This window comes from Dendrobates tinctorius, unplaced genomic scaffold, assembly GCF_039654945.1.
Source record: "Dendrobates tinctorius isolate UK_male_01 unplaced genomic scaffold, ASM3965494v1 ptg000104l, whole genome shotgun sequence".
NCBI lineage: Eukaryota > Metazoa > Chordata > Amphibia > Anura > Dendrobatidae > Dendrobates > Dendrobates tinctorius.
Window position 1 is genome coordinate 16,893,561 of NW_027361772.1, and position 22,336 is coordinate 16,915,896.

General features: G+C 44.8%; 1 protein-coding gene and 1 long non-coding RNA gene across 11 annotated transcripts in view; one reads left to right on the plus strand and one right to left on the minus strand.

The window, feature by feature from the left end:
- The window catches only part of LOC141100384 (uncharacterized), a 30,508-nt gene extending 27,062 nt beyond the window's left edge, over nt 1-3,446 (plus strand). For both annotated transcript variants that reach the window (XR_012234690.1, XR_012234691.1), the window contains exon 3: nt 3,309-3,446. This is a non-coding gene — a long non-coding RNA (uncharacterized lncRNA). The remainder of the gene's footprint in view (nt 1-3,308) is intronic.
- Nucleotides 1-22,336, minus strand: part of NSD3 (nuclear receptor binding SET domain protein 3) — a 154,574-nt gene that overhangs the window by 105,914 nt on the left and 26,324 nt on the right. For 8 of the 9 annotated variants that reach the window (XM_073588829.1, XM_073588828.1, XM_073588834.1 and 5 more), the window contains exons 3-8: nt 16,062-16,166; nt 13,707-13,869; nt 13,137-13,291; nt 10,654-11,199; nt 8,979-9,108; nt 3,584-3,684 (exon numbers count right to left, since the gene is read on the minus strand). In XM_073588829.1, coding sequence (XP_073444930.1) covers nt 3,584-3,684; nt 8,979-9,108; nt 10,654-11,199; nt 13,137-13,291; nt 13,707-13,869; nt 16,062-16,166 — 1,200 coding nt within the window. The remainder of the gene's footprint in view (nt 1-3,583; nt 3,685-8,978; nt 9,109-10,653; nt 11,200-13,136; nt 13,292-13,706; nt 13,870-16,061; nt 16,167-22,336) is intronic. The other variant, XM_073588830.1, reaches the window with a different exon arrangement.

The following is a 22,336-nucleotide window of genomic DNA, read 5'->3' on the forward strand; positions in this document are numbered from 1 at the left end:
ACTCATATCATATGAACGTTTTCGTTCCAGCAGAGGACCTTCATCAGAAAGATCTTTTAAATTCTTTTGTGAAAACTGTGAGTGATATAATTCGGGCAATAGATATCCTATGGCAGGAGTAAAATCTGTATTACTGAATATTATGTGATAACTGGAGCACGAGTCTAACTGACTGGAGTATATGAAACTGGATCAGGCAGGGCATAAGAAATGGGTGGCAGCGCTTAAAATGTGCAGTATCTGCAAATGTGATCCGCGCTGTGTGCCTGCGGGAGAGATCCAGGGTACCGCCGTGCATGAAGGTGAAGTGCTTCTAATCAGTGCACAATAGGAGAAATCAGACGCTGCGGTCTTCTGGCTCCTCTCTATCATGGTAAACCCGTATCAGTTATACACTTGTGTCTTGCCCTTATCAGGACAGCAGCCATACAGGACATGACAGGGGATGCTAGGTTATCAACTTACCCCTCTGACCATGTACTCCTCTTTTCATGTGTGACTTGGACTTACTACAAGAATTAGGCGAGATCAAACCTTTTTAATGCCACTGGCATCACTGACCACTTTATTATCATATTTATGCGATTTTACTCTTTGCTGATCATCTTGTCTAGGTTATAATTGAGTGTTTTTTTTGAACATAGCTCTTTTATCTTTAATCATTAAAAGTTAGGTTTTGACTATTGAAACTATTGATACTCTCCTGCTGATTAAGGCCGGTTTCATATGTGCGTTTAGGGCCGCAGCGTCGGCCTGCGCACGGCCGTCGCTAAGCCCCGCCCCCTGCCGCGCCTCCTCCAGGCACATGACGCTGCATGCGTCATGCGTCCCCTATCTTTATCACTGAGGACGCAGGCTGTGCGCAGTATGTGTTTGGTGGCGCCTGCATCCTTTTGACGGTGCGCCGAGCGCAACCAAATTGCAATAGGTTGCGTTTGGCACTGGTCGGCGCACCGTCAAAAGGACGCAGGCGCCGCCAAACGCATACTGCGCATGGCCTCCATCCTCAGTGATAAAGATAGGGGACGCATGCAGCATCATGCGCCCGGAGGCGGAGCTACAGGCGAAGGAGCGGCAGGGGGTGGGGCTTAGCGACGGCTGTGCGCAGGCCAACGCTGCGGCCCTAAACGCAAATGTGAAACCGGCCTCAGTGATCGTTTTCTGAAAGTTAACGTTGCCAATATTATTGATGAACCTCTTGTTCTCAGATTAAAAAGCAAATACTTGCTGACAGACTCCCTTTAAAGAGGTTGTCCACTATCTGAACAACTCATTTTTTAAATAAAGAAGTCCCTCATAGAAAATAAAAATAACATACTTACCAACGGTACTGGTGCCATCCCAGCGATATCACCGGGCCTTCCATGATATTGTTATGCCAACTGAACCGTTCAGACAAGGTCATGGGAGACCTGATGCCGACATCCCTGGAATGACGTCGGTATGGGAGATGAGTATGTGTTATTTTTATTTTATAAGGGGGACTATTATATTCAAAAAGGGGTTATCCAAATAGTGGACAACTCCTTCAAAAGAACTGCAAAAATGTAATCTGACCAAAAAAATCTGAAAGATAATGTGATGACATCACTGCGAGTATGAAGAGAAGCCCTATAGTGTTCTGAACAAAAAAGCTTAGCGCAAGTCCAAACACTACAAGTGAGCAGGGACAACCGAACCCAAATACAGAACCAAGGCATTTAAGAAGGAAAAACAACGGTAAACCACCTGTACATCTCATACAAGGCATGCACTGACAACGTACACATCTTGGGAAGACATATCTCAGCTCTCAGAAGCCAATAAATGAATAAAGGCTGCAGAGGAAGAAATAAAATCCATGCATGACAACCAAGATATTTGGCACTTTTACAGATGAAAAGCGATCACCCAAGAACCAAGTCTTTTGATGTGAAGATCCATTTTTTGAACAAGATTTTTTGATCTTTAAGAACAAGGACTTCAGTACTTGCAATACTGCCCAATGAGAATGTGATTACGGATATTTTCACAAAAGCATTGACTGCAGAGAGATGAAAGGGCAGCGCCTCATGAACTGACAACTGAGGTCACTGCGGCAGACTTGTGCTGAAGCTAGTGCACCTAGCAGATGTGATGTTAGTTTGTAGTGATGAGCGAACGTGCTGGGATAAGGTGTTATCTGAGCATGTTTGGGTGCCGAGGGACTTCGGCGTACTCGAATAATATGTTCGAGTCCCCACGCCTGCATGTTAGACAGCCACAACACATGCAGGGATTGTCTAACAAACAGGCAATCTCTGCATGTGTTGCGGCTGTTGAACAGCCGCGAAACATGCAGCTGGCGGCAGGACTTGAACATACTATTCGAGGACGCTGAAGACACTCAGCACACGAGCATGCTCCGATACCACCTTATCTGTACACGTTTGCTCATCACTATTAGTTTAACACTGCACTGTGTGACCTCTCTTTGGTGTGTGTGTTCTTTTCCTCTAGTCTTCAATGTTGTGTTGATGAAGACAATGGTTCATGTCTGTCCCAAGCAAAGCAGTTCGTCCTCCAACTTCAATTCGAGAGCTGAATAATTCTGAAAGCTAAAATCTGCAACAATATTTATTATGATCAGCAGGGTCCAACCACCTGGTACTCATGAGATCCTGAGAATATAGAGGTTGCCACACATATGTTGCATTATTGTACCCCGTTTTTCCTCACACAGCAGTGCTCTCATCTGTACTGGACACTGCAGCACAAGATCATTCACTTCTAAAGGGCTGTGCATCAGCTGTCTGAGCAGCAGGTGGCAGGGGAACCACTGATCATAAAGTGATGGCATATTGTAGTCATATGTCATCCCTTGGGAATACCCCTTGAAAGGGGTTGACCGGCCTTGGGGTACAAGTTTGCAGTCACTCTATAAATCCTCACAGCATTCCCAACGCGGTTTCTCTGGTGTCGGGAGCAGGCGATCATGTGACCGCAAGTGTATGATTTGCATATTTCCGTTCACATTCCGACTAGACATGTCCGGCTGCGCACGTCTAGTCAGCATGTGACCGCATGTATGCAAACCACACACTTGCAGTCACACGCCTACCTGCTCCCGGAGAATCCTCGAAAATGTGCACAGACCAAATCCTTCTTTGCCCCGACATCTATCGGGGAAGAGATAAAAAGTCCCCATACACGCAAGACTGTAAACAAAACTGTCCATGTCACTGGGTTAGCAGACTTCAGTCCACTACCTTTAGTCTGCACCTGCAACAAACCAGGACGGCAAGTTTTTATTCCGTTCACATTGATAATTTTCTTTCTATTTTTTGTAGGTTTAATATTTCTTCGTAACATCTAACCTAGAAGTCGTTAAGAAAAATGGTTGTCTCAATGGAATCTGAATGTCATGGCAAAATCGTCACAAAACAATGGTAAATGAAAAAGAAAAATGCAAAGCAGATGTGTTGTATGCTTTAATAGTACAGGTGAGATACAATGAGCTCAGGCACACGTTTTGTCAGCGGTGAGTTTTAAGTCACCACAATCCATGGACACGACTGATCTGACAACTGGTGAGAAGAGAAAGCAAACGATTCATGCAACCCACCTGCTCTTTTTTCACCTTCTTCTTTGGCACGGAGTCCAAGGACTTCTCAGATTCTGAACGAGTCCGATTGGACCTTCTCTGGTGTTTCTTCTCAGAGGTTCCTAGTAAAAAGAAACTCTGTTGTGCATTAATCCATCATTGGGTCAGTGTCTCGAAGGACTGCAAACGACCCACCTCTGGGTGAGACTCGAGGCCCATAGACTGAAGCCACTTTGCAGACGGGCTTGATTACTTTTCTACAGTTTTTGTTTCAAGAGCGACTCTGCGGACAATACGTCTTCATGGTAACAGACCGCAAACGCGCTGTGTAGTCTGACCTTGCAGTCATATTCCCTTCTAACGCTTCCACCGACCAAACGTAGGTCAGCACGAAGCAGAAAATAAATGGAAGAAAGTATGAGAATGCAAGGAACCCCATACACAAAAAGAAAGGGTTGTCAGCCGAACTATATCAAAGCGGTCTTACCCATAGTATCCACATTTAAGGGTTGGGTGCTGGCAGCCCCGATGCGCGTTTCGCGTGGACTTCCTCGGGGGGCTGTAAATCTATATGTGTTGTTTTCCTCTATATGTACACACTCCAGCTGGGCGATTACACCAGTACATGTGGATACTATGGGTAAGACCCCTTTGATCGAATCTCGGTTTATGTGTATGACTGTTGGTGCTCCCTGTACATATGCTATTTTTCTCTGATTATTGGTCACTATTACTGTTGATTCATTATGGACCAAGTGGAGATGGGAATGGAACTTAATACTTTATATAAGCACAGAGTATATAGTCAGGATCAATATTGGCACTAGCACCTGATATATAAAATCTGATTATTTTGAGAGGTCTCCCATCCACATATTTTCTTCTGTGTGGGACTTGGTGCTGTCTTTTTCATCTTGTTTCCACATTATTCATCTTTGTTAGTTTTCATGATATGTGTATTTATCAATTGGTATTTTTTAATATGTCTTTAATAAAGTGAGTTACATTTTATTGGACGGTATTGGTCTCTCTTTTCCTCTTGTTATATGTCAGCAGATAGTGGCAAGCTCTGCTGACATTGGTCTAATCTGTATGTGGGCTTTAAAGGGATTGTCCAGGCTTGAGGTTACAGGCTTGTATTGATTATATGCAACTGCAAATTTTTTAACCCTCAAAGGGTGCACAGCATGCGCTGTCAGGATTCGTTGGTGCAGGTGGTCATGTGACTTCAATTTGCATACTTCCAGACACATTCCGACTAGACATGTCTGGACTCGCTCAATTCACTTGCATTAAGCGAGCCTGCGCACATCTACTCGGCATGTGGCCACGTTTGCAAATCACCGTTCCTGACATCGGAGCATCCTTTTCTGCCCTGGCCTTTGTCGGAGGAAAAATCAGGTCACATGACCACCTGCTTCAGGAGAATCATTACAACGTGCAGTGCCGCACACTTTGAGAATTAATAAGTCTGCCGCCACAAAGTGTAACTGCAGACTTTAACCTCAAGCCTCGACAACATGCACATATATTACATCCACACTATTTAGACTGCAGCCAGTGACGGAGATATACCTTCTGGATCGTATGTCTGCACCAGAACAAAAAAATGCAAGATAACAAATCGCAGAATGTGTTTGCCGTTTGTTACCATGGAGATGCATAGTCTGCGTAGGAGCTGCAGAAAGAAAACGGCAAGTGGTCTTGCACATGGATTTGCTATTGAGCTCGCCTTCAATCTCTAAGTAATGTTCGACTGAACGCTTCTGCCCTTTTGTTTTAGCAACTGGTGCGCATCTGAGCACCCAGACTCCAACCTATCGAAACTCAGTCGGTGGTCACAGTCGCGATTTAACCAGTAATAAAAAAAAAAAAGGAAAAATAAAAATGTCAAATACAACTGGACCACTATAAAGTCTACAAATATATGGAGCTGTGTTCTCTTAGATGTCCTAGATAGTATGTACAAATATTTTAGGATTGATTTAAAGGGAGCCTTTATCCAGGATGGAGCCACATTAAAGGGGTATTCCCATGTCCAAGATCCTATCCCAGTATGTAGTGGGTGTAATAATTGTATTATTAGAAAATACCTCCAATTAGAAATGTAGCATAGTTCTTCTGATTCATTATGTCTCTTACCCCACGTGCAAGGTGTTGCAGGAGCTTGGGTATCCATGGTTACCACCACTAGTAAGTAACTGTCACTAGATGTGTGGTCGTAACCATGGATACCAAAGCCACTGCAATGCCGAATCAGAAGAACTATACTAAATTTTAATATTATTATTATTACACCTACTACATACTGGGATAGGATCACCACTTTAAAGTACACCATTTATTGAGTGGCATATCACTTAGCGTGTGTAGTAATTGCTCAGCAACTAATCTTGCGGGGGGCCATGGTGGCAGTGCGAGTGTGCATGGTGGTAATGGAAATCATGGTAGTGGTGCCCTGATGGAACACAGCATTGCTGAAAAGCAGCGGGGAAAAAAGGATAAAACGCATATGTAAACCTATCAGACCAGGGCCTGTAACAACATCCTAGTGATCTAGGGTGGCGACTGAAGTACTGGTTGTGTGGCCTATGCTTTGCAATTGCTAAAATCCAGAGTTAAAAAGTGAAAAATGGTGTAATTTTTGCATGCGCTCACCCTAACATGGCCTTAATAGAAATGCTATGCGCCGAGAACCTGCATCGCAGCGCGAGTGACGAGGTGCATTATTTGCACAGCGTGTAGATAGCGTTTTGCACACTCTAAGACGCTGCTGATTTTCTTCCCAGAGACCACAAATTACAAGAACTGCTAGACAATAATAACAGAAGATATAACCCACCCCCCAAAAAAGAACAAAACAAGTTATGAATCTAGACTATAAACTTACCAGGTTCATTATAGGAAAAAAAAAGAAAAATAAATGAAAATGATTCGTCCATCCAAATTATTTTCAATGAATAAGAAACTAGATGTAGATGTGAAGATGGAGAATAACTGGTGAATGGCATTGATGAGAGCTGTACAGACAGATCTTTACCTCCGATGTTACTGTATAGAGGTCGGAGATCAGCGAATGCATACATCATTCATGGTGGAGCTGGGTGCACTAGTAATGAGACCGTATGATGGACCACGGGAGATGTTATCCTTCACTATTACACTATTAATCAATCTTACTGTAGTAACTCTCGATATCATGTATAGGAATGGATCCCTTTCTCCTTCTCGGTCTTTCGGGTCCTTCTTTCACACGGTCCGGATTTCAGCTTTCGGCCAGAAGGACCCTTCTTTCGCACTCAACCAGGTATGGGAGTCTCCAACCAGATGCATGACATCAACATGAATCGACACACACTTATACCTCACTCTCCTTCAGCCGGTGGCCAAGGACGATCTCCTGGATCTACCCAGATCTTACTTCTGGCACACTTGGCAAAAAGCAGATTGTGCTGAGGAAATCTGCTGTGCGTAGGAGTGTAGCAAGAGGTGCAGAGGCAAGTGGAGTGTCAGCAAGGAGGCTAGTAAAAAGGGCTGTGACCGGGCCGCAGGTCCACTATGTCAGATACACTGACAACTATGACTTCGATTTAAAATGGTATTTTCATCTCACTTGGTCCTTCGAGACCCCCATAGTCACAAGATGGGTTATGGTTTGGTTATCGGTGAGGGACCTGCACTGATCAGCAGAATGGAGCACATTTATTCCTGCTAGGAATGGCTGACCGTGACTCAATGTGTTCCCTTCTCTTACGAACGCCTGACAGAGAATGAATGTAGCGACGGTCGGGCGTTCGAATTACTTCTCCATTTGTAAAGAGGATAATACCATCCTGTTGGAGATAAAAATGCTCCGTTCTGCCGATCAGTGAAGGTCACAGCAGCAAGACCCACACCAAGCACAGTAGGCTATCACCTACCACTTGATTTCACCAGACAGCCCCTTTTAAAGGGGTTGTCCATTACTCCGTCAACCCCTTCTTAATTACAAAGTTAACCAAATAGAATATACCCCTTTAAGTGAATTAGGATAGAGACGTCCACAGTACAAACCACTGATCTGTAAAGGGCAAGGTTACACAGGGCTCAGATATTACAAAGGAGGTAGGCTTTAAGTGTGCTGGCTATAACATAAATCCTAACACCCTCAATCACCACCAGACGGCAATGGCCGAATTATACACAACAGGACTGGAGGGGAAAAATCAATGCGCTGCCCAGACCTGTATGTGGGCAGATACAGTGCCAGATATCACTCGTGCTTCACATAGGGCGATGGCTGTGAGCGATGGAGGAGCAGTCAGGTACGGATCAAGAGTTTGGATTAAAATGCTTACATGGAGTCTACTCAGGTGCTCCGCTACAGTCGATGTCTGAGGAGGGATCACAAATAAACCTAAAGGGGTCAACATTCTGAATGTCAGCCTCCTAGACTATGAAGGGAGCGGCTGAGTAAAGACAGTGAGGACGAACCAGGGAAGGGGGCTGAGACCCCAGTTCTAGTGACCGCTGGGACCCCCATTGGTAGGACATTTGTCAGTTATCCTTTGGATAGGCGATAAATGTAATTTGGGGCACAACCAAGTGCGTGTTTCGTAAAACCTGCGAAGCGCTGAGAGCCCAGCCAGTGTAAGGTCAGATTCAGGAGACTGTGCCCAGTTGTAGCAGAGCCTCCTACATGGTGCCATCTGATCCACAGACACGGATGACAACAGGACATGCACTGAGTTTAATGGATCCGGCAATATGGGTCCGTAAAATGCAAAAAAAAAAGTGAACGTGATGAATTGTTCTATTAAAGAACAAGAGTTGGTGATATGTGGCACAGATGAGAATCAGTTGTGTAACATTTGCCCCAAATGGAAAATTAGTAAAGTGTTTTGTGTTGATATCAGAAACCCCCAATAACTCCATTGGGGGTGGATCACATTTTTCTCCTCAATCTCTCACCGCTGCCTTTATATTAGCAATAAAACCCCCCTTATGACTAATAAACCTTTCTATACAGGATTGTGATGTCCTACAGATTTATTTCATACCGGCTACGCATATGCTATTAGTTGCTGTTATCAGCCAGGCAGTATGAAAAAGACCTGCGGACACGGACCCATCTCATCTACACGGAGTAAAACACAACAGAAAACCCACTGAACAATGCAAACGTCGTCATCTTTGTATCGTTTATTGCACAAAAAGCAGCATATAACAAAAATATGAAAATGGGTGACAGCGCAGATTTGGGAAAATACTGATTTTTTTTTTAATTTTTTTTTGGAGGGATACCGGGATGTCCCCCTCTCCGTTCAGTTTAGTTTATAGATCTTGGCGGCGGGCTGAACAGTCTCTTCCCCCCTCCCCCTTTCACTTTGGCAGTAGGGAGGTGTGTGTTAGGGGCAGACACGTGCAGTTTGCCTACCTGTGGCCCCCGATGAGGTTTCGGGAGCAGGCGTGTGTTGTGCTGAGCTTTTCTCCGCCTTCAGATTGGGGGAGGGTACAGACGTCTTTTCTGGAGCTTTGACTGTGATTTCTGTCTTGTTACCGACTCCCTTAAAAAACAAACATGGAACATTACATGCCAGTCGTACGCACAGAGGAAAGACATCTCCATATTGTCAAGTGCTAAATCCTCACCGGCCACTGTCTAGCCAAGAATACTGGTGTGGCTGTGACTTGTAGTGTGGCCCCTGTCAGGTTGTGTGCGTGTCTGGTGACCTCTTCTGATATAGGGGCACAGTCCCTGATTCACTTACTGGGCTGCTTGCTGTCATTTTGAAAGAATCCCTGTTTTCTCAGCTGCAGATCTATCAGTGCTCTCAATGCTGAGCTCTGTATAACCACGCCCAAACCACTGATTGGCAGCTGCGTACACTGCATAGGCAGAAAGCTGCCAGTGGTGGGGGTGCTGCAAGACAGAGCAGGAGGACTAAATGTCACAAGACAACTAGTCCTGTAGTGATAATCTACTGCTGATAAAACTGTGATTTCATTGAAACACCAACAAGAAGCACAGTAAGTGATACATCACTGGGATCAGGGTCTCTGCCCCTACATCATGCTGCTCTCAGATTACATAGCAAAATCCTGCAGACAGATTCCCTCTAAACTCCCAGCTGTCTGCTGGTATTTGCCAGTTTTTGCATTTGGTTCTCCTATACAGCTTTGTTGTACCCCATTTCTGAACTCATCTGTTCTGTATTCCCTCTTGGCTTTACCCAAGCTTGACGACCTTCTGGCACTTCATCCCAGCTATTCCTCTGACCTTGGTTTAGTATCCAGATTCTGTCCCTTACTGACCCTGCTAATACGACTACTCTTGGAGAAAAATCACTTCTCTGGCCAGCGGCTATTCCTTTGATGCAACCCAGGAGGCTCCGTAGTAAGTCTAGATCCCCGTATAGGATTTAAAGGGCAGGGATCTTCTATGAATTGATAGACGGAGTGGCTAGTACCAAGCCTGTCCAAGAGGTCAGATTTAAGCCGCCAACCTCAGAGAGAGACATAACAGCATATTATACCTACATGCCAGTATTCCTAGGAGCCAAAACAGCGCAAAATGATGAGCCAGCTAAATTGACGAGTTTATGTTAAGCCCACTGTATTCTTATACTGCAACTAGACCGTGCAACCATTTTTTTGTGTAACTTTGGCACCTACAAGTACAGACTTCTGATATGTAGTCTCCTTACGGCGGCATATTAAGCCAGCAGATCTGCTGTATATTGGCTGTCAGAGGCAAGTTAGGTCACATCAGGCTTCGGGTCTGCCCCAATTCCTTTGGACGGAGAGCGAACGTGCCACAATAGATAAAGCTATACTTGGAGTGCTAGTATAAGGGTATGTGGAAGACCCCTCACACATACTAGAAGAGGGCTCAATCCAAGGTAAAAGGGATCCGCACCGATTGACCATCCAACATGTATAAGGGGAGGTACCTGGACCAAATCAATTAATATAAATCGAGTCAGATCTTAGGGTAAAGCAAGATCAGTCGACATGCTTCGTCTTTGGGTCCCACCAGAGAAAAGATAAAGGCTGCAATATACATTTTGCATCACAGTAAAAACAGATGGAGATTTTGCTTTTCACCCTACCTTGGTTGTGTATATGAACTGTTCAAAACCATCAGAAGATGCATTATGGAGAGCGAGGACGTTTTCTATTTTCACCACAGGTGACATGTTGCACTTCTGAAGGTCAATTGTGCCCTTGTGTAATAAAACCGAGGCTGGAAGCGACTTGCGGGCGGCTGCCGTCTTCCAGGGAATCTTTACTGGAGGGGGCGTGGGCGGTGTCGGCTCCTCTTCCTGAACCTGCTTCCTCTGGCTCTGCCTCCGAGTTTCGGGTAGGGAGTCTTTACTGTCCTTGGATGAAGGGGATTGAACGGGGGCAGAGTGTCTTAACGTTGGAGAGGAGACTTCTTTAGGACGGGCAGGTTCGGCCTCATTACTAGAGGTGGATCTTCGACTCCTCTTGCTACTGATTACTGTTTTTTTGGGTTCAGGAGAGGTCACTGGGTCTACATAAATGAAGGTGTACTGTTCTATCCTCTCCTCCCGTGTCATCCGCAGGGCTTTCTCTGCGTGAGCGATGCCGATATCCCACTGTATGCGCTCCTTCTGAGGGCGAGGTTTCCGCATCTAAAATGAAGAATATGACAGCAAGTTTCACATGGTTCTTTGTTCTCAAGAGAGATGTTGGTCCCAGCACCTATCGAATGTTTATCGTGTACAACTCATCATGCAAAAAAGAAGCCCTCGTATGTCTATGTGGACAGAAGAATAAAAATAAGTTATGACTCAGGGAAGAATGGGAGGGAAAAAATGGAAACACAAAAAACGGAAATTCGGTCCCATCGTGAAGGGGTTTAATTGGGGGTGCTGTTTAATGGCTTTGATCTGTTTCACAGAGGATTGTTTTTTCATGTTCTTATCATGGCTGCAGGACCTAGACCCCTACCAAACAGAGATCACAGTATAGCCCTATGTTATAGGCCCCAGCCAATGGGCCAAATATACTGGCAAAAAAAAGCAGATTGGTTCAACAGTCTAAAAAAAAAAAGAAAATAGCGTTTATAGTCGTGTATAAGCCGACCCCCTAATTTTGCCACAAAAAACTTGGAAAACTTATTGACTCGCGTATAAGCCTAGTGGAAAATGCAGCAGCTACAAGGTAAATTTCAAAAATAAAAATAGATACTAATAAAAGTAGAATTAATTGAGACATCAGTAGGTTAAATGCGCCATACAAAATACACCCCATATAATGCTGCACAAAGGTTAATAATGCCCCCATAAGATGCTTCATAGAATAATATGCCCCATATGCTGCTCCATAAAGGTTATGGCCCAATAAGATTCTCCACAGAATATGCCCCATAAGATGTCCCATAAGATGCTCCATAGAATAGGCCCCATAAGATGCTCCATAGAATAGGCCCCATAAGATGCTCCATAGAATACCCCCCCATAAGATACCCCATAGAATAGGCCCCATAAGATGCTCCATAGAATACCCCCCCATAAGATACCCCATAGAATAGGCCCCCATAAGATGCTCCATAGAATACCCCCCATAAGATACTCCATAGAATAAACCTCATAAGATGCTCCATAGAATACCCCCCCATAAGATACCCCATAGAATAGGCCCCCATAAGATGCTCCATAGAATACGCCCCCATAAGATGCTCCATAGAATACGCCCCCATAAGATGATCCACAGAATATGCCCCCATAAGAAGCTCCACAGAATATGCCCCCATAAGATGCTCCATAGAATATGCCCCCATAAGATGCTCCACAGAATAGGCCCCCATAAGATGTCCTATAGACTATGCCCCCATAAGATGCTCCATAGAATAATCTCCATATGCCGCTGCTGCTGCAAATTAAAAAAAAAAAAAATGACATACTCACCTCTCCGTCGCTGGGGGGCAGGTGCCGGTGTCGCTGCTGGCTCAGGAACCGGCACCTGAGATATTCACCTGTCCCCGGTCAAACGCTGCTCGCCGCTGTCTGCCACGTCATCTCTCAGTGACGTTCAGGCATCAGAGGGCGCGGCGCGCACTAACCACGTCACCGCGCCCTCTGACCTGAACATCACCAGAGGACGCAGCAGGCAGGGGCGAGCAGCGTGGGAACGGGGACAGGTGAATTATAACATATACTTACCCTTCCATGGCGCGGTCTCTGCAGCCCCGTTCCCCCACAGTCTCCGGCGCCTGCCTTCAGAGGTCACGTGATACCACTCATTAAATACATGAATATGCGCATATTCATGTCTTTAATGAGGAAGGAGCCTGAGACCGGGAGAACCAGGGGGCTTCAGAGACCGCGCCAGGGGGGGGTCAGTATGATCTGACACCCCGGATCCCCCACCCCCCGGTACATGACTCGCGTATAAGCCGAGAGGGGGACTTTCAGCCCAAAAAAATGGGCTGAAAATCTCGGCTTATACGCGAGTATATATGGTAATAATAATCCTCAAATTTGACAAGATTCAATTAGGATAATGTATATGGATTTTTTTTATTTTTCTGTATCTTGAAAAGAAAACAAAAAAACAAATAAAGCACCTTAAGTCTCTCGGACTGGTTGACCACCTTGGCAGAGTCTTCAGCCAACAGCTGCTCGTACTGCTTCTGTCCCCGGTACTCCCGCATACGTTTCTCGTGCACCCAGGCTCTCTCCGGTTCATTGCTGAAAAACTGGACATGGTATTCACGAGCGCCTGGAGGAGAGGAAAGGGTTAGGTCAGAATGATCATCACAACTAAGACAGGGTGCAGAGGGTTTGCGTAGGCACGTGCCCTATAAGAGACGTCTATTACGGCTGCAATGTTAAAGGCACTGTCCAGTACTAATATATTGATGAATTGTCTTAAGGGTACAGTCAGAAGGCCATATAAATTGGAACGAGATCGGAACTCAGGACACGGACTGTCCAGTGGCTCTCCTCACCTGAACATGACAGCTGCCCAGCTTGGATAGGGAGAGCTGCCGGCCAGTCCATGCACTGCAATCTGATCTTGTTCCGATTTATAGGCCCGCATGACTTTTCCAGAAATGTCAGGACGGTGTGCACCCAACGCTCAGCGCCCCCACCCATCTGCATGAATTACTAACAGCCACCCTTCAATCTCTTACCTCTGGAGTTGATTTTGCTGTGCACTCGGAGCTGTGGGTCAGAGGACACCATACAGGGCCACCAGGGGAACGTTCCCACTTTAGACCAAACCAAATCTCCCACTTGAAACCAAACGCCAGTTCTGACCTCAGACTGGATAGGAGAGATGGGCAAATGCTGGACCTGGAGAACAGAGTGCTGTTCAGATCACTCATAACTTCATAAAAAGTTAACAAAACTGAAAAAGAACGCTTCAGATCACACAAAAACTACAGGGATTAAATATATGACACACTATAATCCAACATGGATATGAAGAGCAGGAATACATGTGCAAACGTAAAAAAAAAACCTCTACCAGAGACTAATTTATAATGGAAAAAAAGTTGATAAATTACGTATAAGAAAAAAATAATATACTATTTTCAGAGCAGATTTTTTTTCTACTATATTAGCAATGAAAGCATTTTGCAACTAATGAATTAACACTCACTTGGACTTAACATAAGTTATCAGACAGTTTTTAGTGGGGGCGTGTACTTCTCTCTGTACGATGCTGGCCAATCATAAGCAGACAGCAACACAGCAGAAAAAGAACACCCCCCCCCACTACAGCTCAGTGCAGACTTCTCACTGCATGAGATATATAATAACAAACAGCCCTAATTTCCTGGTGCATGATTTGTTGCTTTCAGCACAGCAGATGTAAGTGTGATTACTGATACGTTTGAGTTCTCAGCTCCAAACACGCAGTGTGGTGGAGAGGCAGACAGCAGAGGGGTCCAGTGCTATGAGAGGAGAGCTGATAGATGGATTTGTAATGTGACAGCTAAACTCAGCTGTGCTGCCCTCCCCATGCACACAAGGACCACTGGGACTGTATCTGAATGGTGTAAGTCATCTGTGCTCCACTCCCAGCACTTTCCAATCATGCAGAATGTGATACAAGGAGATCAGCGGTGCCTGTCATTACATCTCACACACTGAGAAACCTGCTTCAACCTATGGTGGGGGCGTGTTCTTCTTTACCCCAAGAGTTGCTGCCTGCCTATGATTGGGCAATGTTATACAGGAGGAAGAAGTACACCCCCCCAGGGAAAACCATCTGATAACACCCACTAGGACTTAAAGATTAACTCATCAGGTGCCAAATACTTTGGAGAGGTGAAATATAACCATATATATATATATATATATATATATATATATATATATATATATATACATATACACACACAAACACACACTCCGGTTGGAGACAGGAAAAAAAAAAACAAGACATAGCAACATGGAAAAGGAGTAAATAAATCTATACACAAATCAGATTTACCGCAATTTCATATAATCGGACAAAATGAACCACACAATTGTACAATATCTCTCCAATATGGCAAAACCCCATAAGTGGTTAAAAAAGGACTGTTTCGACATGTGTTGGGACTTGGAAGAGAAGGAGCACGATATGAATTTTAGAGAGAAATTTTGGCCAGGATTAATTATGGACACCATGTTGCATTTGCATTTTGCACAGCCCCCCAAGGTACAAAAATAACAGAAATGAATCACAAAGTGACCCCATTATGTAAACTGTACCCCCCCTTTTCTCTCAAACTCATCTAAGGGGTAGCGTGACCATTTTTACCCCACAGGTGTTTCACAAACATTTATAATGAGGGGGGAGGGGAACCGATCACAAGGATAATAGAGGATGGACCTCGCAATTTATTATGCAAGTTTAGGCCGACGACCAGGCTCAGAAGTGAAGGGGTGTAAATTTGTCAGGAACAGATTGCAAATGTCATGTCACATTTACAGAGACCCTCAGGCGCCAAAACAGCAGAAACAGGTTTTTTTAGTTGCTTTGTTTCCTACTAAAATGTTGCTTTTGCCACAAATTCTTTATTCTCACAAGAGTTAATAGGAGAAAGTGGCCCCCACAATTTGTAAAGCAATTTCTCCTGAACACTATGATACCCCCGTAAGTGCTTGGCTGCTAATTTTTCCTCTCAGGGCGCTGTCACACATAGCAACTCACCAGCGATCCCGACAACTATATGAACTTGTCAAGATCGCTGGTGCCTCTCTACATGATCGCTGGTGAGCTGCCAAACAGGCAGATCTCACCAGCGATCAGGACAGTGACACGTGGGTAACAAGCGACGCAAGTCGCTTAGTTACCCTCTGTGTACCTTAGTTACCAGTGCGCTGGTGCAGGGAGCTGGTAAACAAGGTAAATATAGGGTTTCTAAGCACCACGCGGCGCTTAGAAACCCGCTGTTTACCTTGGTTACCAGCTCCCTGCACCAGCGCACTGGTATCCAAGGTACACAGAGGGTTTCTAAGCACCGCGCGGCGATTAGAAACCCGCTGTTTACCTTGGATACGAGCTGGGAGCTCGCTGATCGCCGCTTTCCCGCCTGCCACACGCAGCGATGCGACGGTGAACTTCCTCCGCTTGGAATTCTGGGATCCGGACACATCTGGACGGAACAGGATGTGAAGACGTTACAAGGTAAGTATATATTAGAAATATATACAGTATATAATAAAATACATATTTCCTTTTTATTAGATTATAATTTTATTATTTTTATTCATTATATATATATATATATTACACATACATACACACACATGTTAAAATGTGCCTTTGTGATTAAAATAAAATTATATTGAGGGACTGTGGTGTGCATCTAAAAGGAGCCCCTTTACAATGTTGCCGGGCTTGTGCAGTCGTGAAATTCTGAATTGCTTACTTTTTATTCATGATATCATTTATATAACTGATTAAATGAATATGAATATTAATGAAGTTAAAATGGAGAAAAAAAAAATCTTAAGTAAAAGAATAAATCATCAGTATGCGAGAGAGATTCTTGCAATAGAATGGTATGTTAGTAGTTTTTTAATATGGTCTGTTCTATTATAATATTGTGATTTCCTGCCTGATGACGGAGTTGGTTCAACTTCAAAACGCGTTGAGAAACCGCAGGCTCTAATCCCGGATCACATCTTTCAGATTTCTTGAATCCAGCATCGCAGCGCAGACTAAGGGCAGAGACACACTGCCGTATTTTTCGCCCAAGAATCGCATAGTAAAACTCGCACTGACTGTCGGCTCACTTGACAGCTCCATAGTAATCCAGCACGCTGTCATGCTCAGGTCAGGAGAGGTGCCGGCCAGTCCGTGCTATGTGATTATCGAACAAGAAATACGCCAGTGTGTCTCTGCCCTAAGGCCATGTGCACACGTTGCGGATTCTGCTGCGGATCCGCAGCGTTTCTGGCCCTGCGGGTCCGCAGCAGTTACTGCTGCGTTGTAAAGTACCATTCTTTGCAATGGGAAAACCAAAAACACTGTGCACATGCTGCGGATTTTTCCGCGGGTTACAATCTGCAGCATGTCAATTCTTTGTGCGGATTCCGCTGCGGTTTCACATCTCCTCCATTGTAGAGGTGTGAAACCGCAGGGCTAATCCACAGGTAAACCGTAGGTCTTTTGACCTGAGATTTTACCTGCGGATTTTTACAAATCCGCAGAACCAAAATCTACGTGTGCACATAGCCTAATACTCTTATCCTCCTACCAATTGTCAGCACAGAATGACTGTTCAAACCAAGTCCCGCTGTGAAGCCCCCAGTGAATCATTTATACACACCTTCTCACCTGCTTGTTTTCCCTCTATCTCCACCTCTTTCTTCTTTGATTGACAGCTCTGTCTTCACAGTCAGAGAAGAAGGTTGGAGATAGAGGGAAAACAAGCAGGTGAGAAGGTGTATGTAAATGGTTGACCCCAAGTTGAAGCACTGAGTGGCAGGACTTGGTTTGAACAGTCATTCTGTGCTGACAGAGACCCTTTAAATGGCCACAGTCGGCGTCCATACTGCTCTTAACCGATGCAGGAGGGTGTATAACATCCCGCTGAGCTGTCTGACAGCCGCCTCCAATCTGCTCTGTCACAAAAAAAAAAATATTGGAGACGGAAAAGCAGGCTTCCCCAGGATCTGTACAGACAGACCAGTGGCAATGATCGTCGGTCGGGATGTAAGCAGATTGCCCCCCGGCCGGCTAGCTACATGCCTCCCGTGTAAGAGACAGCGGCTTTTATTAGACCGTCACCATGCGATTCTATGTGGTGACAACGTAAATGAATCATGCACATGTCCCCCAAAAAAGGACACGATTTTGTGTCATGGGATCATTTTTTACTATATTTTTATTTCCTGCTTTATTAAAAATCAGAATTAGAAATCTTGCCATTTTCACTGTGACCACTGGTTTTTTTTTAGACTTATATGTGCTGTCCATTCAGGTAGAGTTTTCAGCAGTCTCTTTATCATCAGAGGCAGGATTACAATGTCTGGTAAGACCTTACTGATAACACAGGTTCCAACAATACAGGTGCTTCTCACAAAATTAAAATATCAAAAATGTAATTTATTTCCGTTCTTCAATACAAAAAGTGATACTCACATATTATATGGAGTCATTACACACAGAGTGATCTATTTCACGTGTTTATTTCTGTTAGTGTTGATGATTATGACTTACAGCCCATGAAAACCCAAAAGTCATTATCTCAGTGAATTAGAATACTTTATAACACCAGCTTGAAAAATGATTTTAAAATCCGAAATGTTGGCCTACTGAAACGTATGTTCAGTAAATGCACTCAATACTTGGTCAGGGCTCCTTTGGCATCAGTTACTGCATCAATGCGGCGTGGCGGGGAGGCAATCAGCCTGTGGCACTGCTGAGGTGTTATGGAAGCCCAGGTTGCTTTGATAGCAGCCTTCAGCTCGTCTGCATTGTTGGGTCTGGTGTCTCTCATCTTCCTCTTGACAATACTGTACCTCATAGATTCTCTATGGAGTTAAGGTCAGGCGAGTTTGCTGCCAATCAGCACAGTGATACTGTTGTGTGTACACCAGGTTTTGGTACTTTTGGCAGTGTGGACAGGTGCCACGTCCTGCTGGAGAATGACATTTCCATCTCCAAAACGCTTGTCGGCAGAGGGAAGCATGAAGTGCTCTAAAATTTCCTGGTAGACCTACACCAGCAGATGACATGGCTCCCCACACCATCACTGATTGTGGAAACATCACACTAGACCCTGGAAATCAAGGTCCCAAAGTCTGGAGGAAGAGTGGAGAGGCCACAATCCAAGCTGCTGGAGGTCTAGTGTGAAGTTTCCACAGTCAGTGATGGTTTGGCGAGCCATGTCATCTGCTGGTGTAGGTCCGCTGTGTTTTATCAAGACCAAAGTTAGTGAGAAGCACCTGTAAGTGATATCACAGCTCACCTCCTCCTCCTTTCACAATGACCGCTCTGAGCAGACACTCGGTATTAGGCCGGGATCACACTTGTGATTTAAACGGCCGAGTTTCGCATGGTAATACACGGCGCTGCCGCCGGGACTCAGGAGCGGAGCGTGCGGCCGCATAGCAATACATGGAGCTGCACGCCCCGCTCCTGAGTCCCGGCGTGTATTACCATGCGAAACTCGGCCGTTTAAATCACAAGTGTGATCCCGGCCTTATAGTCAGATCGTTATCAAGTACCTTCCTGTTTTTTGGTTATTTTACCACAGGCCTAAAATCAAAGATTCCTGGATCCATCCTTCTACCCTTTAACACAAAGTCAATAGGTAATTTTCTAATGCCATAGTCATTAGATAACATAAAAAGGGGCAACACAAGTCCACTAATTTCCATATTGGACCAAAGACGAGCGATCTACAGATGTCTGACGACACCGCTCACCTTCGGATGTGGGATTGAGAGCGGCCCGATTGCTCATTTAAAGCCACAACGATCCTGGCAGTTAAGGAGTTAAAACTCAAACACACACACACAGTCTCCCAATATATGGGGTGTAGACTTGGCTGGTTGATTGATCGGCTTCAGAAAAGTGATAGGTGAGCACTAAATCGGCTGGATCATGGCACGCGGCCCAATTCTATGCCAACAAGTCATGAAACTAAGCCAGTGTGGAGACACACAAACCTGTCGCAGCAGGTTACGGCTTTTTATTTCATAGGCTATAATTTAGGGAGGAGGCTCAAAAATTAGGAGACTTCAGATCACAGATGGCCTGGAGGAGAGTAAATGAGGTTTTACAGTCTTTCGTGTCTGATACTCCACTTGAGGAGACCGGCTAGGCCACAACGTCATGGAACCTCCAGCAGAGTTAGTGACGGCCGGTATGGTTAGTAGCCGCACATGGGTACTTCAGATATGGCAGCCACGGCACCAGACAATGCCACACTGAGTGTTCCCCATCAGATTCAGCTTGATCTGGTATAGATGGAATATTCACAGAAGTCATCAATGAAAATGGAGGTCCACGCTCTGCCACCCAACACCACAACAGCATAGAAACCTCCATCATTCTTCTCACATGCACAGCCTGGATGGGTATCGGTTCCAGACACATGGGGAAAAAAAACTCTGCTGTGTTAGTAATGACGTGGACGGCTGCAGCGGCTTCTGGAAGAGGATATTCCCCATCCCCAGCCAAATAGGTGATAAATGTTAGTATAACGCATTGACTGCTGAAGGGGGATCTTACCATTAGGGTCTGTAGATATGAACCGAACGGTGAAATGTTAACCGATCGGCAGACTTTTAAAAAGACACAGGCCGACCACGCAACACGACCTGTATAATCGCTGGCTCCATGCACACAAGGCTGCCAGCGCTCCGGATTACACAGGACCATGCATTACTTAAATCAGACAAACGATGGTGCTTGTTAATCAGTAGCCTGTTTACACTGCAAAGATATCTGTCCTTGGAGATCATCTTTATTCCTTTCAGACCCTCCACCGAAATAAGTCATGAAAGTTGAAAGGTGGTCCGTAGCCATTAGAAATAAGGTGCAAATAACGCCAATGATTATCCAAACAGAAATAAAAAGACACCGCAACGGCAGAAAGCGGAATTATTTTTTTTAAAAAAAACGATGAAGTAGTGTTGAGTTTCAGTGAGGCCCAAATTTTACTTTCATGTGAAACATGCGGCTGCCAGAGACGTTCTTACTGAGCTGAGCATGCCGATGTATGATGGAGGGAAGGTGCAGCTGCTCGCACGCACGGGAACATTCCTTCGTTCATCAATGCTACAAGATAAATGGACGCTTAAAGGGAACCGGTTACCATGAAAATGCTGTCCAAACTGCAGGCTCCAAGTTATAGATCAGGGGGAGCCAAGTAGACTGATAAGTAGTTTTGGGCAGAATAGATTCAGTATAACCTGGGTTATAATCATTTAATACTCTTTGTCTGGCATTTTCAGTCCCGTGGGCGGCCCTCACTGGCATTTTCAGTCCCGTGGGCGGCCCTCACTGGCATTTTCAGTCCCGTGGGCAGTCCTATCAGTGACTGACAGCCTTCCATGTACAAACATGCATACAAAGATAGCCATTAGCATCGCCCACTGTACCGAAAATACCAGAAAGAGCAGAGGTTCACATGATGATTAGGGCTCATTCCCACTTGCGATGAGATCAGACAAATGCAATCCATCAAATTAAAAAAAAAAAGCCACGGATCGCATTCAGGCCAGTGTTGGTCTATCATTGTGTGTTCATCTGCGTTTTTTTCCCCCAGCTTGGATCGGATCACAATTGGACTGGGAAGAAGAAAAAAAAAAAAAAAGCATGCGGCGATTGTAATCGGATCGCATCCCGCCATAGAAGCCTATGGGGTGCGAGGAAAGAAAAAAAAAGTGACAACACTCAGACCATATGAGTGCTGTCCGATTTTTACACACCAATCGCATCTGAAGAGCACCATATCATCTGCTGGGTACAGTAAAATCACAATGACAGGTTAGAATGGATAGAATACATCTCTCTCCTATTACATACATAGAAGAAAAGCCAGCAATTCTTCTACCACGTAGTGTAAAATCACTGCACTAGCCAACAAGATAGAAGAGATGGATTACATGAAGTAAATACAAATAGAATAGTTAGATATATAGATGTCAGTGACCTATACAATTACTACAGTGTGTGCAGCTTACTGTACATGTATTTAATAAAATAATCTTTCTGAAAAAATGGTGTGTGCTCCCACGTAATTTTGTTAACCAGCAGAGGGAAAGCGGACAGCTGGGGAAAGATGTTTATAGCCTGGGAAGGGAGTAACACCCATGGAGCTTCCCATGCTATTAATATCAGCCAACAGCAGGTGTAAATAGCCTTTACTGGCTATTAAAATGGGGGACTCCCAAAAAGTGACAGGGGGTCCCCCTATAACAACCAAAGGCTATGCAGACAGCTGCGGGCTGATAATAGCCTACTAAGGGGCCATGGATACTGACCCACCCCAGGGTAAAAACACCAGCTTGCGCTGACATCACATAGGTCAAGTGAGTTCACTGGCGGTGAACTCGCAGAACTTGTCTGATGGCACTGCGAGCAGGAGAACTTTCTCACACTCACGGTGCGCTCAGATAGGTAATAGGAGTTCACAGACACTGAGCATCATGCAACCTGCCATCTAGATGTAGCAGAGCTAGACCAGTCATGGGACAAATTGATTAGCACCATCTCTTCAGAAAGGTGAGGAATTTCATTGTTAACTATTTTTGCAGATGACGAGTGCATCGGGGGAATGGCGCGGTCACAAGTATGGTTTAAATA